This window comes from Lepisosteus oculatus, chromosome 8 (genome assembly GCF_040954835.1).
Source record: "Lepisosteus oculatus isolate fLepOcu1 chromosome 8, fLepOcu1.hap2, whole genome shotgun sequence".
Taxonomy (NCBI): Eukaryota; Metazoa; Chordata; class Actinopteri; order Semionotiformes; family Lepisosteidae; genus Lepisosteus; species Lepisosteus oculatus.
In genome coordinates, this window is record NC_090703.1 from 24,254,782 (window position 1) to 24,271,047 (window position 16,266).

General features: G+C 35.8%; 1 protein-coding gene across 6 annotated transcripts in view; it reads left to right on the plus strand.

Moving 5' to 3' along the window:
* tmem121aa (transmembrane protein 121Aa) overlaps window positions 1–15,874 on the plus strand; it is a 162,022-nt gene extending 146,148 nt beyond the window's left edge. For 5 of the 6 annotated variants that reach the window (XM_015351156.2, XM_015351157.2, XM_015351162.2 and 2 more), the window contains one exon: window positions 13,028–15,874. In XM_015351156.2, coding sequence (XP_015206642.1) covers window positions 13,899–14,837 — 939 coding nt within the window. In that variant the 5' untranslated portion in view covers window positions 13,028–13,898 and the 3' untranslated portion in view covers window positions 14,838–15,874. Of the gene's footprint in view, window positions 1–12,793; window positions 12,884–13,027 lie in introns of all 6 variants that reach the window. The other variant, XM_015351160.2, reaches the window with a different exon arrangement.
* The last annotated feature ends 392 nt before the right edge of the window (window positions 15,875–16,266 follow it).

Sequence of the window (16,266 nt, forward strand, 5' to 3'; positions counted from 1 at the left end):
ATATCTCTCATGTCAAATACAGAATTCCTTTGCATAATTTATTTTGCTTATGAATCAAAATTAATGTAGCACATGATTGGAATGCTGCATTATCTACTGTACATGGAGTTTGTATGTTTTCTGCATATTCTTGTGGGTTTCCTCCAGGTGCTCTGGTTTCTAATCATAGTTCAAAGACATACTGGGAGATTAACTGATTTCTGGAAAAACTGGCCCTAATGTGAGTTTGTACATTTCTGTACTTGTCTGTTTGTGTTTGTATGTGCCTTATGATGGACTGGCATCCCATTGAAGGTGTATCCCATCCAGCTCCAGCTGACACTCTTGCCCTCTAGTCACTTCAAATACCACCAGTGACTTAGAACTCAGTCAGAATGAGAATCAGCGGGCACAGAGTTTCCCCAGGACCAGGGTTGGAAACTCCCTGCCTAGAGAAGAGGTTATTATATTATGGGCTGCAACCCATAGTGGGTTTTGAGGATATTTCTAGTACACAGGAGGTTACACTGGTTAAAGTGGAAGTTATGACTCCAAGGGTACTACAGTATGTAGGAGTTACCAGTACATTCACAAAACAAAGGGCAAGGTCTGGTTTCGCTTCCACTGCAGGGAATTATAATATCATTTTAATTAGTAGTCTATATATATATATTTAAATATTATATACTGTATAATGATTTTTTGCAGTGGAATGGAAAAAGCAACCCATACAGCTGGCTTTACAGCATTAAGAGCTTTTGGTTTGAGCTTCTTCACACATCAAGGGTTATAAAAGGAGCATGACCTATCCCCCGCTTCCCCGACTGTAAGGAAACAATGGAAACACAAAGGCATGAGACACTCCATTCAGTGTTACATCAAAAAACTTAAGATGAAATAGAAGCTACATGAGAAAGTTCTTCAACAACTTTGGTCAAGCCAAATGAATATAAAAACTATAATAATGTCAACTAATTCAAATTAAGAGATAAGGGCAGCAAAAACAGATCATGTATATACATACATTTTAGATTATAATAATTAAAAATGGCTATTTCTGTTTAAGGACATTTTAAAATTACCCTAGTCTCTCTAAGCATTCTGGATATTGTTAGTTTGTTCATTTTAATACTTCATTTTTTAATATTATTTTAATATTTAACATACTGTGATGTAAAAAAATAGTTTTAAAATAATGTTTTATATATTGTACTTTACTGTACACTATATATTGTACAAAAACTGTTTATATTTTATTATTGGAGAAAGAGTATTATGCCTTAGGGACAATTTGTTGAAAGGAACAGAAAAGAGACACCTTTGGCATGGAGCCTTCGTCAGATTAACTTGAAAAAGAACACCTGAAGAATGCTCCACAGCTGAAACGTTGTGTTTAGTTGCCATGAATAGTTATAGTTTGCAACCATGGCCATCCCGGATGTTGTTGAAAAATACTCCTACAGTACCTGAAGAGCCTGGGGCCCTGTTATTGAGTTATGATTCTTTATCACCTCAAGTCTTCATTCCTAGTTTTCCCCCTAGCTTGTTTGGTAACCTGTATCTCAGATTTCACCTTGGCTTTGTTGTCTGCAAAAGCTTGCTATCTACTCGTGTTTACCAGCCTTTGGATTTGGATTCAAACTAGATTTTGAGTACCAGATTTCCCCTGTCTCTCTGAACTACTGTATGTCTATCTGCATGCTTGGTACAGTACATGCAGCTCACTAGTCAGCAAGTAGCCTGCCTCGCATCTCCACAGTGCACATCCTCAGCTCAAATTCCAGTAACACACAGCTCTGGGCTGCTTGTGGGTTTCCTACTCTACCACCTTTCATGCAGCACATGGGTTCTTTTACTTTCCTTGATTGTGCTACTATAGCAGCAGTTTTGCAACCCATGTACTAGTACTCATGTAACTGATTTTTGCTTCAGTTGAGCTTTAACTTGAAGACCAATAAACAAACAGATTAATTAAAGACTTTGATTACCACTGGTGAGTTATAGCTCAGTGGGAATAAAAAATCAGCAGGCACACTGTTTTCATCTGAGTAGCACATCATTAGAGAAGAGGCAACTCAAGTAAATAACTGGAGATTCAATTCTTAAAAATGTGTATCTTTTATATTTGAGTGACATTCAGTATAATTTACTTTTTGATTGTGAAGGTACAATGGTTTTGAGCCAGAAAAATGTATTCTATTGTTTTGTAAATTAGTTATGTAGGTGAGACCTGTAAACAATGATTAGTCCTTTATTAAGCCATTAAGTCATATGAATCATACTGTACAATAGCATTTAATTTACGATCTGTATTTTATAGATTTCAGGGAATAAGTAAAGGTTTATTCCCTGCTGAAGAGAAGAAAAAAAACACAAGGGTTTCGGATGTGGAGCCTTCTTCAAGTGATATATATACTATAGATACTGTATCTACAGTTTTATCAGTGAATGAATAATTATTTTGATTCCTCTGTTATGGGCACTTTTTATAAAATCAAGTGCTCATAAAGTTATTAAACTTATTCAAAGAACTGGATTGCATGAACTCGACAATGATCCCAATTATATATGAAATTTGCAACATATATAAGTGGGATCATTAGGAATATATTCCTATGGACAGTAACAGTGAATATGGAACAAATGCTGCTCTGTGCTCATCCACACATACAAGGTCTTATGGACTGGTTTTATTGATATAATTTAGCACTTGCTGCTATGTACTGTTGTTGTGCATAGGACTTTGTACCCATATCTCCAACTTTCATTGCTCCATAGAGACATTTTTCATAATGCAGTTTAAAAAGTCCTGAATATTGAATGTGCTTGTTTAGGGCTCATTATTGAGAACTGACTTACAGTTTATTTGATTGTTCTTTTTATTAAATAGTGGATGACACTGCCTCTAAAAAAGTACAGTGCTAAAACAGCATATGATCTACAAGAATAAAGACATCTAAGATATTTCATTTGCACAACTTAGGGAAACATCCACGAGCAAATTAATAATGAAAAAAACAAATTTACACATATTAATCCTTATTACTTTATCTGCAGAATTGCATGTTAATAGCCTACAAACAGCATACTTCAGCCTGCTGTGTTGGATGAAGAAACAAAATTACAATTACAATTAAAAAAACAATAATACAAACAATGACAGAGAAAACCGTTGATATTCAATAGAACAGTTAATTTTAGCTCTTCACAGAGTAAACTACATCGTGTGAATGGTCCCCGTTAAACTTAAAAAATATATTAATTTATTCCTGATTCAGAGGACAATGCTGGACAGTCTAAGAAACTCATTTGCACTCCAGCGGTCAAAGTAGAATAGTCTTCATTTCTATCAGTTTTCAAGCCAAGGCTTCAAATGAGTGTAGGGCACAGCAATAAAGTGAGCTTTGTAATGAATTGCAAGCTATTAATTTTTAAATTTTAAAACTGAATTGTACACTTTGTAGCCTGAATTTCTATGATACAGTATGTGATATAAATTACACAATGAGCTGTAAGGAACATACAGTGTAGTAGCAACCTCTCATCCACTTGTCTTACAGCACATCATTTCTATTTTAACATTTTCTGTGTTTCAGAGGTTTTCGTGCTGCTCAAAAGTAATTATTTGTTTCATTATTACTTCTGAAAATAATTGGTTGCTATGGATGGTAACAACCTTAAACTACAAGAATAAGATATTATCTATTGTGAAACACAAATGCAAGTCACATTGATTTCATACAGCTCAGAAGGCGATAATGGCAATTCATTTAATTATTTTACAGCCTCTCACATTATCCTTTCAAATGCATACTTTTTGTAATTCTGTTTTAAAAGAGTAATAAATACAGCAGTTTTAAAATGTGAAATGGACTACAAGGCCAAATTTGGTGACAGACATTTTTTATATTCAATTGCAAATGTTTGAAACATACAGTACACAATTATTAAATTTATTTATGGGAGATTTCGGTAATTATACCATTTCTACATTCTGTTTTTTCTCTAGCAAGGTCAATCTTTCATATACTCCAAATGTAGTCTTATTTTTGTCACATGAAGCTGCTTTTCAGATGTCACCTATTTTTTCTGCTGAATATGGTTTATGGGGAATTCTGAGACTGAGTTAGGATCAGATATGCCTTGTTATTCCTTCCATTTAACCACAGGAATGGTGAATGTATGATTCACATTTTATGAAAGAGTAATTCAGGGACCACTCTTAAACTATTTCAAGAAATATTTTAAAAATACAGAACTTCATTTCATCTCAATGGAAAGCCAGAGGAAATGTTCTGATTTCCAGATCCTGAAGCCCTGGGAGTGAGTGTCAAAACAAAATCTATTTTTGTTTACCTTTTATCTCCTCTTAACAGTGATTTTATTTATGTCTTTTATTTTATTAAATCCAGGCTGACCTAAGAGCAATTAGACATTATCAGTCAGAATACCTCAACCATAACCTAGCTATTCAGGCCCAAAAATATTGTTTTTGAAAAATCCTTAAGGTTGTGGGGTGGCATGATAGTGCAGTGGTTAGCATTGCTGCCTTGTAGTTTTGAGGTTCTGGGTTCAATTCCTGTGGTTCTAACTGTGTGGAGAGATTATATAGCCTTGTCCTTTTTGCAGTTTTCATTTTTTAACTAAAACCTAACTGCCATGTGAATGTGATACTTTTTATTTTAAAGACACAGGAAAAGAAGAAGTCTGTGTGCAAATTGTGTTCACTGGACATCGATATTAAACATAAACAAACAACTAAAATTAATCTGTCTATGTGCTGATGTATTAATTAAATCAATTGTGTCTTTCCTATTTCTAGGGAAAGGCAGGTTAATCTTGTTAACTTAATATATCCCACAGCACAATACAGTAAGTTTAAATCATTTCAACAGTTAAAAATGATTCTTATAATTAATAAGTTTTGCCCTTTTCGGTAAGATGCTTCAGGCAACATGGCTCCCAGGAACATCTATGAATTTAGTAAGAATTTTGAGTCCGTATTTGTTTGTTCAGGAATCATTCTTTGTATTTTCCATTACATTGACTATACTGTTACTTCATTTTTGTAAAGTTCTTACTTATTTTCTTCACTGTTTTTTTGTGAGTGCACTGTATGTTGCAATTCTGTGTTTTATGCCGTTTTAATCTCACTTCCTTGGTTTCTTATTTTTCTATTTTGTATAATTCATATTTTTTTTAATATGATTTATTATTAATTGTGTTTGTATTATTTGTGTTCTGTTTGTGCGGAGTTTGCATGCATGTTCATGTTTGCATGTTCTCCAAGGCCCAAGGTTTCTTTCCATCTTCAAATGGCATGTTGGATATGTTGTTTAATGTCTCTACATTGTTCCTATGAGAGTGGGTGTAAATATGTGTGTGGATGCCCCGCAATTAATTAACATTACATTTAGGGTGATATCCTGCCTTGCCCGACTAGGAAATGTTGTAAAACAATAGTTTTTGCAGAGGTGTTTTAAGTTCTTTGTGGTATATGTGGTGTTACGTTAAGATCAAATTGTTGTGTAGGTGCTAGTGAGAACAAAGCAGTGTAGATATATTTAGATAGACTTGAAGAATGTGTGCAAGAGTGAAAAGTTTGTCTAAGTGTCACTTTCATACTTTCACTGATAAAAGAGCCATTGTGGGATAAAACCTGGCATACAGTACATACAGTACCACCATAATCTCAAACCTGCCAGCATGTTACCTTAGTTTTTCATTTTTTGAGTAGTCTGTCTTTCTTCATTCAAACACCCTTCAGATTCCTTGTTTCCCTCATGGGGAAATTGGAACCGTCTTACTCCATTCAGGTTTCTCTTCTATTGGTTTAATTTAAAGTTTCTAGATTTCTTCTCTAACTTTCCAATCTGTTCTCATTAGTCACTATGCACTGCACAAACTCATCACATTAATTACATCCTTTCACCAATTCGTCACTCTCCATTTTCATTAAACACCAGGCATTGGAGTTTTCAACCTAATCTAACTCCACGGTGCCCAATTCTTAATCAGGCACTTTCAATCACAATCTTCATTACTTACCACTTTTCCACCCCTTCCTTTGCTCTTTTTTCACCAAGCAACAGATATTCAGTATTACCAGTAACTTTTCATCATTAACAATACAACTGATCCTGTTTGGCCAGGGACACCCATCAAAACCCAAAACGTAGCCTGCAGAGCTATTCAGATCTTTGACTTCAAGTTGCCCAGTACAATCACCCTTACAATCAGAAGTCAGTAGACCAAGGAAGCCAGCACGGAAATCTGGAATACAAGAATACAAGCAACCTGGTTACTTGTATTATCATGCTAGTATGTTACGCATTTTACAGAGAATTGTTTTGTAGATTCTATAGAAAGTGTAGAATGTGTTAATATCCTTGGCAGGCAGAATTGAAGAACATTTTCCCCAAAGTGTTTCTGTAGATTTTTAATTTTTTTAGCCTGAAACAAAAACAATTTACCAACCTTCAAAATTAGATAACTAGGACAGTTAAATTCAGATGAAGTAGAGACCTACTGTAACTGACACACAGCCCCATGAGTTCTAAGGAAGCAGAACAGGACAATCTCCTGAACGCAATTACCCAATTATCAATGGCAATAATCTCCTACAGTACATCATGTTTTTCTTTTTCATCTGACCTCAGCACCTTTGAACAGACTTCTACTGCATGTCTACAGTTTTTGCCCATACAGTTTGACTTCTGACAGCCCAGTTCATTTATTTTTTCTTTGAACCCACACTCTTTTCCATTTTTTGACAGCTCATTCTGACAAAGCTTTTTGTTTCCTGTAGTCCCTGAGAGAGTTCTGAAGATCATAATATAAAGTCTTTCATGAAAAGAAGTTGTAAGTGTTTGTCATTGATGTTTCTGAGCCTTCCTTTCAATCACTGAAACATTTGCTTGTATAGGATTTCTTCTCTGTGGACCTTTTTAAGGAAGTGTGGATGAGTAGTATCTATAGCATTTCATTAGTTTTGCTTTTATAAACTATGAGTCTGCCAGAAGGAGAGAATCTGAACCCTTGATGCTTTAGTAGCTTCCTTATTTATAGTATTTTTGTATTCTTGAGCAATGTGCCTATGCTGAATTGAAAACATAGGCACATTACTTAATGTTTTTCCACTAATACAGATACAAATGATAATCCAGTATATACCATTTTATGAGGTGCGTAATAATTGAATAAAGAGTGGTGAGCCAGAAAAGCTGTAGTCGTGCGTTCTGTCATTTAAAGAAGAATTTCAAATCCATGTCCTTCTTATAGGCTAAAAACTCTGGCTACTTCTAAAAATGAAAAACATGAGTCAAAACAAAACCATTAAAATCTCATTGGTTTTATAAATGTTTTGATTCCATACATTGGGAAGTATAATAATTTTCATCCTAGATCATTCGTTCATTAATTTATACATGATCTTGCTTTTCTGATCAGTATTCTTTTATTCAATTTTTAAAATGCACTTTAAAGAAAATCATATTTAATTATGTTTTCATCCTTGATTTTTCAGCTCATGCTGTTAAAGCACACCAAAGTCTAGAACAAATAGTAAATAATGATTTAACTACCTGATTCCAGCAGATAGAATTGCAATGGGATTACAAATCAATTTCATACATTTGAATTCTGAATGTGGACAGCATGATGGTGGGGTGGTTAGAATTGCTGCCTAGAAGATGATTCTGGGTTTGATTTTTTTCTCAGACCTCTTTCTCTTGGGGTTGATACTATATGTGGAGTTATTACTAGAGAGATACTAGCACTGGTGTTTTCATCTTTGAAGGTTTGAATAGTACAACATGGATTACAGTGACAAGATGCCTTTTGTAGTGTGCTATTAGGTTAAAGCACTGGTGTTTTCCTCCGTGGAAGTTTTGGATGGTAGAGCATAGATTTTGCCACGACTATAGTCCCCCCTCCTTAAGGGTGCTCCAGCCCTATCACTCAAGACTTTATTCTGTGCACCTGTTTCCCATTCCCAGCCCACCTTAAAAGCCAGGCGCTGACGCTCATCCGGGCTCTGCTCTGGTTTCCGTACCGTGCGAGTCTGGGACCTGGAAGCGCCTGGTCCCGTTAAGGTTTTAACCTCTGTTCCCGTTCCTGTTCCCCGTTCGCCGGTTCCGACCCGGCCTTCGTGGTTTTTATCTTGTTCTGATGGATCTTCTGGTTTTGGACTTTCTCGTGTGTTTTTGGATATTCCCTAGGACTACCCTTGGATTGTTCGCCTCGGCCACACCTCCCCTGTGCACCAGCGCACCTTGGACACGACCCCCTGTCTTCTGCCCCGTATTCCTGCATGACGTTTCCCTAGTGTTTCCCCACTCCGTCGGACTGTGTCGTCTGCATAGGGTCCGGAAAGAACTGTTCGTTACAAGATTATAATAAAAAAACATTACTTGTAGTGTGTTATGAGATACTTGCACTGGTGTCTTCTTTTGGAGGTTTTGGATTGTGGAGCATGGATTACACTGAGAAGATGTCACTTATAATGTTCTATGAGGATATAAACTGGTGCCTTACTCTGTGGACTTTTCTGTGTCTCATTCATGTTTCATTCTCTAATTCTCACAATATGACACAGGACTCACTACGATGACAGGTCAATGATAACAAAAGAAAGGAATCCTGAATATTGTTTATTTGTACATTTTTATACTATATATCATGGGAAAAAACCTTGCAAAATAATCATCAATACATCAGAAGCAATAATATGCAGAATTTGAATCAGAATCATAATCATCTAGAAGTCTATATATGGAAAACTGTTATGTACCGTAGCATTTGATTTTTAAAACAAATTTAAAATGACAGGCAATATATATATATATTTAATAATGACATTAAAGGGTTGTAGGAGGTTGGGGGTTTTAAGAGTCACCTTAGACTACTCAGCCATCCTGATGAGGGATTAACTAGTCAAAGTCTTCAAATGAGTAAAAGACAGATCTTTTTTAAAATTTGTCCTGACTTGCACACATGTGGAAGTGAATGAACATTTTGCATTCTAATACTTTCCAATAATAATATTATTTTTTTTCACTGCATTGCAATTGTCATTTTTGGAAACCCTTTATTTTACTGGTGTAATAACTGCATAATTTCTAAGTACAATTCTGATGGTAATTCACAATGATTTGGTTAATATTAACATTTCTAGTACTATTCTATTATAATGACAGTGGTCATAATATAACTTAATGATGACATGGTAATTATGCCGACTAAAAAGAAAAAAAAATCTGGACATTCCAGTACAAATTTCAACACTGTGGAAATACAAGTAGTTTTTGCATTTTCTCTGTAACTACACTTAGAGTAAAACAAGCTTTTCAAATATTTAATTATTGCATGATTGTTTTAGCACTATGAAATCATTTGATACATTTTTTCTGTGTAAATTGGATAGATGGCAACAAAGTCAATATTTATATTCCTATTTTTATAGTAACTAGACAATACATTTAAAATATTAGCAGCATATTTAATGTATTATATGTGCAATGTGTATTAAAATGGTTTAGATTAAAAATAATATTTACATACTGAACATGTGTTCCAACCATTTTGCTGTGGTATGCTCTGTCTTAGATAACATCAAACAACAATGATACCTATAAGATAAATTAATAATTAATAAAGTATTAATAGTTCTGTGTGATTATATAACTACCATAAAAATTGTTGTTCTACAAATATTTATATAACACATATATCAATTCCCAATATTGAAAATAATAAATAAATTACTCCAGATTTCTATGTATTGTCAAGTTGTTGAATTAACAGATTTATTCATACACTAGATGACATTTACAGATAAAATAGTATGCCTGTCTTAAAAAAATCTTAAATTCGCAAAATGTTATACTATGCTCTCTATAGCATTGCACAGAGGAAATGTCATATTTGTCATATGTGTCAGCTTAGAATTAATAAAAAAACATAGGCATCACTAGGAACATAAAATTTACTAATCCTGTAGTTAGTAATTCGGAAGTCCTTTCACATAGATTACACTGACAAGATACCACCTAGCAGAATAACTCTGGGCAGAATCACTCCAGTTCCTTCATACCCTTTGATTTTCATATGCAGTCATATTGAGTTTGAACTACAAAGGCCTGAAGATTGAAATGGTGTGTCAAGAACATTTATTTGGTGTATAGTTATTTAATTTGTCATTGTAGGTGCACACTTTGGATCATTGTCATGCTGGAATGTTCCTTTTTGGTCAAGCCTGGGTTTCTTAGCTGAGGGAACCAAGTGTTTATCAAAAACGTCCTTGATTATAATTTGCCCTCTGTGAACAAAGATCCAGAACATATACTGTAGATGCAAAGCACGCACAAAACCTAATATATTAGCCCCCCTCCCTCTATATTTCACTGTGGGTGTGAGTGTTTTCTCAACCTGAGCTTTACATTTTTATGCCAAACACAACAGTGATACTGATGAATATATAGAATAATCTCTTTTTTTTTCATCTCACCATAAGCTATTGTTCCAGTTATCTTCAGATATTTTGGAAATAATTGAGTAATTCTAGGCTTAACCTCAGAACTGGCCTCTTCCTTACAGCCAGACCATGAAAGCTGCTTTAATATAGGCAATGCCAAGTAGTAGTTTTCAACATTTTGGATCCTGAAGATGCCAAATGGTGTTGGAAGTGTCTGCTTTTTTTAATTGATGTTTAACTTCTAACCTACTTGCCTCACGGCCTCTTACTTTTGCTAGTATTCCAAGTAGCCTTAAGTTTCTTAATAACAGATATTAAAGTGAAGTTGTTAGATTCGGATTTTAGATCATTATACATCCACCCCCCAACTTGTGCGGTCCAATAGCCATCTATGTGTAGTCTTCAGAGAGCTCTTTGACCTTCACTGTGATAATGCACAATCCTGCTGAGAATCTTCTGTGCATCTTGAAAACAGTAAAAGGACTTGACTTGCACAACATACTGTATGTAACAAAGGTACAGGTAAAGGTACAAAATATTTTAATTGTAAAATCAAAAATGATCAAAAATGAAAAGTGGAAAAATCTTGTTTACTGAATTATAATACTTTGTAAAAGATTTTGCATTTGTATCACATTATTTTTGCAGTAATTATAGATTTGGGCCTTCTTGGGTATGTGTATATTTGCACATGAGCTTTTGGGGATTTTTGCCCATTCTTTGTGGAATTTGCTAAAGCCCTGTCAACTGGTTAGGGAACGTTGAGGAACCACAATCTTCAAGTCCTTCAAGTTAGACAGGTTATTTGATCTCAATCTGTAGTTCTGTCAAGGTTTTCATTTGGTTCTTGGTCATGTCTTGGCCTAATTCGTCAGTTTGCGAGGATGGCCTAGTCTAGGAAGTTCCTATTCTTTCCATTTCCTAAGGATGGATCTAATTGTGATCCTAGGAATTTTCAAAACACTAAATATGTTTTTTTATGCTTCCTGAGATCTATAACTCCTCATGATTCTATCACAGAGTTGTATCCACAACTCCTTTGTCTTAATGTTAGAGTTTCTGCTCTGATATGTACTATAAACTGAGTGATCTTATATACACAGTTCTATTTCTCCTGAAATTGTGCCAACCAATTGAAATGATCCAGGGTTCAAGTTATCATTCAAGTTTGAAAGTGACATATAATTAATTTGAGATTGCAATAAATTGCATTACCACTGAGACACAGGAGAGAAGAAATCACAACAATTGAAGCGAAAGTCTGCTGAATACCAGAAGAGGGAGACATAAAAGATGAAACCAAGATCAATTCAATCCCTCTGACACCCTTGTCAAAATGCAATCAAGAGGATATCACCTGAAGCTGATGCTCATGAGCTGTCAGATATATCAGCAGCTCAAAGGAGTTTCCAGATGTTTGAGCCACAACCCCACCAACAATAATTCAGATGAAGCACGTCTTTCCTAGCAAAAGGACTCCAGCACTCTGTTCCGCACCCAACACGTTAAGAAAAAGCTGGCGATAGTCACTTTGAAGTTAAACATCACACTCGATCACATTGTGAAATTGAGGGAAAACCTCTTCCAAGGATGAAAGGAGGGTGGTAATCCCAGGACTACAGCTGTCTGAATAGTGAAGCTCTGCCCTGGGAGTCGCAAATTCAAAAGGAGTTCAGGATGCCACCTGGAGCTACCGGATACTCCTTTGAGCTGCGGATATGCCTGCCAGCTCAGCAGCATCATCTGGATCATCTGCATCATCATGTGATTGCATTCTCAGGCAGGTGTCAGAGAGCTTGAATTGATTTTGGTTTTATCTTGTCTGTTACCCTATTCCAGTGACCAGAAGAGTTTCACTTCAATCGTTGTGATTTCTTCTCTGTCTTAGTGGTAATGGAATGGAAGCCTCTGGAAATATACAGTGCCTCAGAAAGTATTTACCTCTTTTTATTTTTGTTCAGAGTTTATATTACTAACTCAAATTAACTCATTTATATATAACTTTCAAACTTGAATAATGACCCTTGAACCCAGTACAGTTTCACCTCGATTATTGTGATTTTTTCTCTGATGTGTCACATCACAGAGTTTTTTTATTATAAATTTGTTTTTCTTGTTTTATTTCAAGGAATATTTAGAGGTGTGAACAAATTTAACCATTGTTTTATGTAATTAATTAGCTGGAATTAAATTAAATAGATATATATGATAATTATATTATATATGATACTTTTTCCGCAGTAACACAGCAATTGAGGAGCAAAACATAGTAATGACAGACATTTCCTAATGAGCTATATGACTTTAATGAAATAAAAAATAGAGGCTTTTCCCTTTCAGTACGGAGCTCCTTCTAACCAACAGTGATGATGCAAACCACAAAGTGATCAGCATGCAGACACAGTGACGAGTTCCTGATTTAAATATGAGGTGTGTGTGTGTTACCCCTGCTTTCTGACAGTCTGCTCAATCCACGTTCAATGTTGAGAGAGAGGCCCAGCTGAAAGGGCTGGGTGGCTGTCACTTTCTGACTTATAGTTGTGTTTGCGCTGATTTTCCTTTTTCTCTCCCTAGATTGCACTTCGAAGTGGAGTAAACCGAGCCAAGCAGCACTGGAAAAAGGATGCATTTTCACGGATGACATGTTCAGAGGGGAGATGGCAAGAAGATGGAGATCTGTGCTGTCATGTCTCCAGGGTCTTCATGATAAATGGCCTTTAGCTTTCCACTTGCAGCTCCGTTATTCCCAGTTTGATTTATTAGATCCCCTGCATTAGCCTGGCTGTTTGCCACTCTCATCTTCCTAATCACCATATCAGGATATCTCCAGCCATTTCCTCTGCATTCAATTAAAATCTTTCTAAGCAGTGATCATTGCAAACATTATATAAATTAGCAGTCTATTTTACGGAACTTACAACTACTGCCTGCATTGGCCAACTTATGTACATATTTTTGAATGATAACAGCTTTTCAAATAGTTTTTTTGAGAAACCAAGCTGGTTTGAAAGTAAAAGCCAAAATTATGCTATGATAACATTTTAAGAGTCTGTAAAAGGGTGACTTTAGCTTTTAAGACTAAGAGGGTTCATGGAATTGCAATGAATGAGATTTTCTTCAACATCATTGTTCAAACTATTCTTAGGAGAATCATCTGCTATGATTGCCAAAAACTTAACTTTTGCATTTTTTTCAGCCTGTAAGCACATGCATATATTTTTACTTTGTATGTGGACTCTCAATAATGAAATTCTTCAATTGCTTTGTGTATAGAGTAAGGCATTTCATGATACATGAAGTTATCTCATCTGTGTAGGCAATCTGGAAGTATCAATGGCAAAAACACTGTCTTTCTCACCTCATAAATCTGTGCATTAAAAAACACACCTATCCATTAAAGTACAAAAGGAAAAAACAACCAGAACTATTGAAAGGGAACATCACCATGGTGTTGCCACCTCCAGACAAACGTCATGTGTGTCTCACAACAATTGTCATCATGACCAGCATGGCCTTCATGGATGCCTACCTTGTGGAGCAGAACCAGGGACCCCGAAAGATAGGGGTGTGTATAATTGTTCTGGTGGGAGACATTTGCTTCCTTATTGTACTGCGATATGTGGCTGTGTGGGTTGGAGCAGAGGTGAAGACAGCTAAGAGAGGATATGCCATGATTCTTTGGTTCCTTTATATCTTTGTCCTGGAAATCAAACTGTACTTTATCTTTCAGAACTACAAAGCAGACAAACGAAATTTGGAAACGGTTGCCCGCAAAGCTTTGACACTTTTGCTTTCAATATGTGTGCCTGGGCTTTACCTAATTCTGGTGGCTCTAGACAGCATGGAGTATGTAAGAACTTTCAGGAAGAAGGAGGATCTGCGAGGGCGTCTCTTTTGGGTGGCGTTAGACCTCCTGGACATCTTAGACATTCAGGCCAACTTGTGGGAGCCACACAAGACAGGGCTCCCCATCTGGGCTGAGGGACTAATGTTTTTCTACTGCTACATCCTCCTTCTCATTCTGCCCTGTGTGTCACTCAGTGAAATCAGCATGCAAGGAGAGCACATCTCTCCACAGAAAATGATGCTGTATCCAGTCCTCAGCTTAGTAACCATTAACATTGTCACTATCTTCATTCGGGCCATTAACATGGTGCTGTTCCAGGACAGCCGTGTCTCCACCATCTTTATTGGCAAGAATATTGTGGCCATAGCAACTAAGGCCTGCACTTTCCTGGAGTACAAAAGGCAGGTGAAGGAGTTCCCCCAGAATGCTATCGCTCTGGAACTGCAGCAGAACTCCATTTCTCACAACCAGACACTGCCCAACACAACAGCCATGCCCCATGAACAGTCACCTACCCGCGAGATTGTTGACACATGACAACAGCAGTACATGTAGTTCAGTACACCAACAATGGTGGTATTTTGAGTTTCTTCAAGATAATCTCCTAAAAGGTATCAATAATAAAAGAAAAACATTATCCAAGCCTTTCAACCTTATCCCCTCAACTGCAGACAGGCAACACAGAGAGGACACCAGAGTGACTGGACTTAAGAAAATGAACCCCTGCAAATTGATGTCACTCTGAGAGATATCACTATTGCATCTCAGGAAGACTACAACAATGTTGCATTGACTACTCCTTGAGGGAAGTATTTCTGAACTACTGTTTTTGTTCTTCTTGTGTTCTGAGCACCAAACAGAGCCTGGTATTAAAAAAGACACTGTTACCTTGGTTTTAGCAAGCCACAGACAGTTTGATTAAACTTATTTTTTATGTTTCATGGGGAAATTAACTTTTTTACATACAAAAAAGGAAAAAAAATACAGATTTTTTTAATCTAGCAATTTCTCTCTTTATTTGGTAGTACAGTTAACAGTGTATCTTTCACTTCCCTTGGGTTGTGTCTGTATTAAGCTATACCAGTGCAGCAGGGCCAGGAGGCTTGAGAAAAAAAATAAAATTATCTATGTTTATAGATTCCCTGGATTTTCTTGTTATGGGAGGTGGGAACCATTGTCCTGGTGTAGCTCCATTGAGTATAATGTTTAATGACCAAATGTTTAACTTAATCTGATGTTTCCCAAAGCTCAATTCAATCTTGCTTTATGTGAAAAGTGTGGTCAGAACAATCCTTCAAATTTGTGCCCTAGCTCCTGCGTGTATTTTGTATGTGTGTAAGCATATATATATTTGTGTGTACTGTATATATATATGTATAAACAGTACACACAGAGCCATGTAAGGATTAATTAATATATTTTCTAAGATTGCAGTCATAACATTTATGGTAAAAAAAGTTATTAATCCACCTGACTGGCAGATATACCAATTCTTATTCAGATTGTTGTGGTTCTGATTTTTTTCAGTGGGGAGGTATTTCAATGCTCTGTTTTAATAAATTACATGAAAAATGTGCCGGTTTTATTTGTTTACCTTTAAAAAACATGTTTGATGCATTTTAATGATCTACAGGTCTTACAGACCTACAGTAAATGTTTTTGTAATTCATATCGATGACTAATCAGGTCTGTCTGGTGTGTCTAAGCAAATAAAAGGTCAGACAAAACCACTGACCCAATAAAATAAGCATCTGTGGAATCAGAACTTAAAGATATGTAATTATCTAAAACATTTTTTATACAAGATGATGAAAAGAAAAAACTAATGGTCTGATAACTACCCTATCAAAAAAATGCATGTCTGTTAAATGTCTTAATTTTCAGTTAATGTAGTTTGTTCCTGTTATTGTAAACTAAAGATTTGTAATTTTCAAAACAAACTAAAGAACAACAATGAAAACAATCC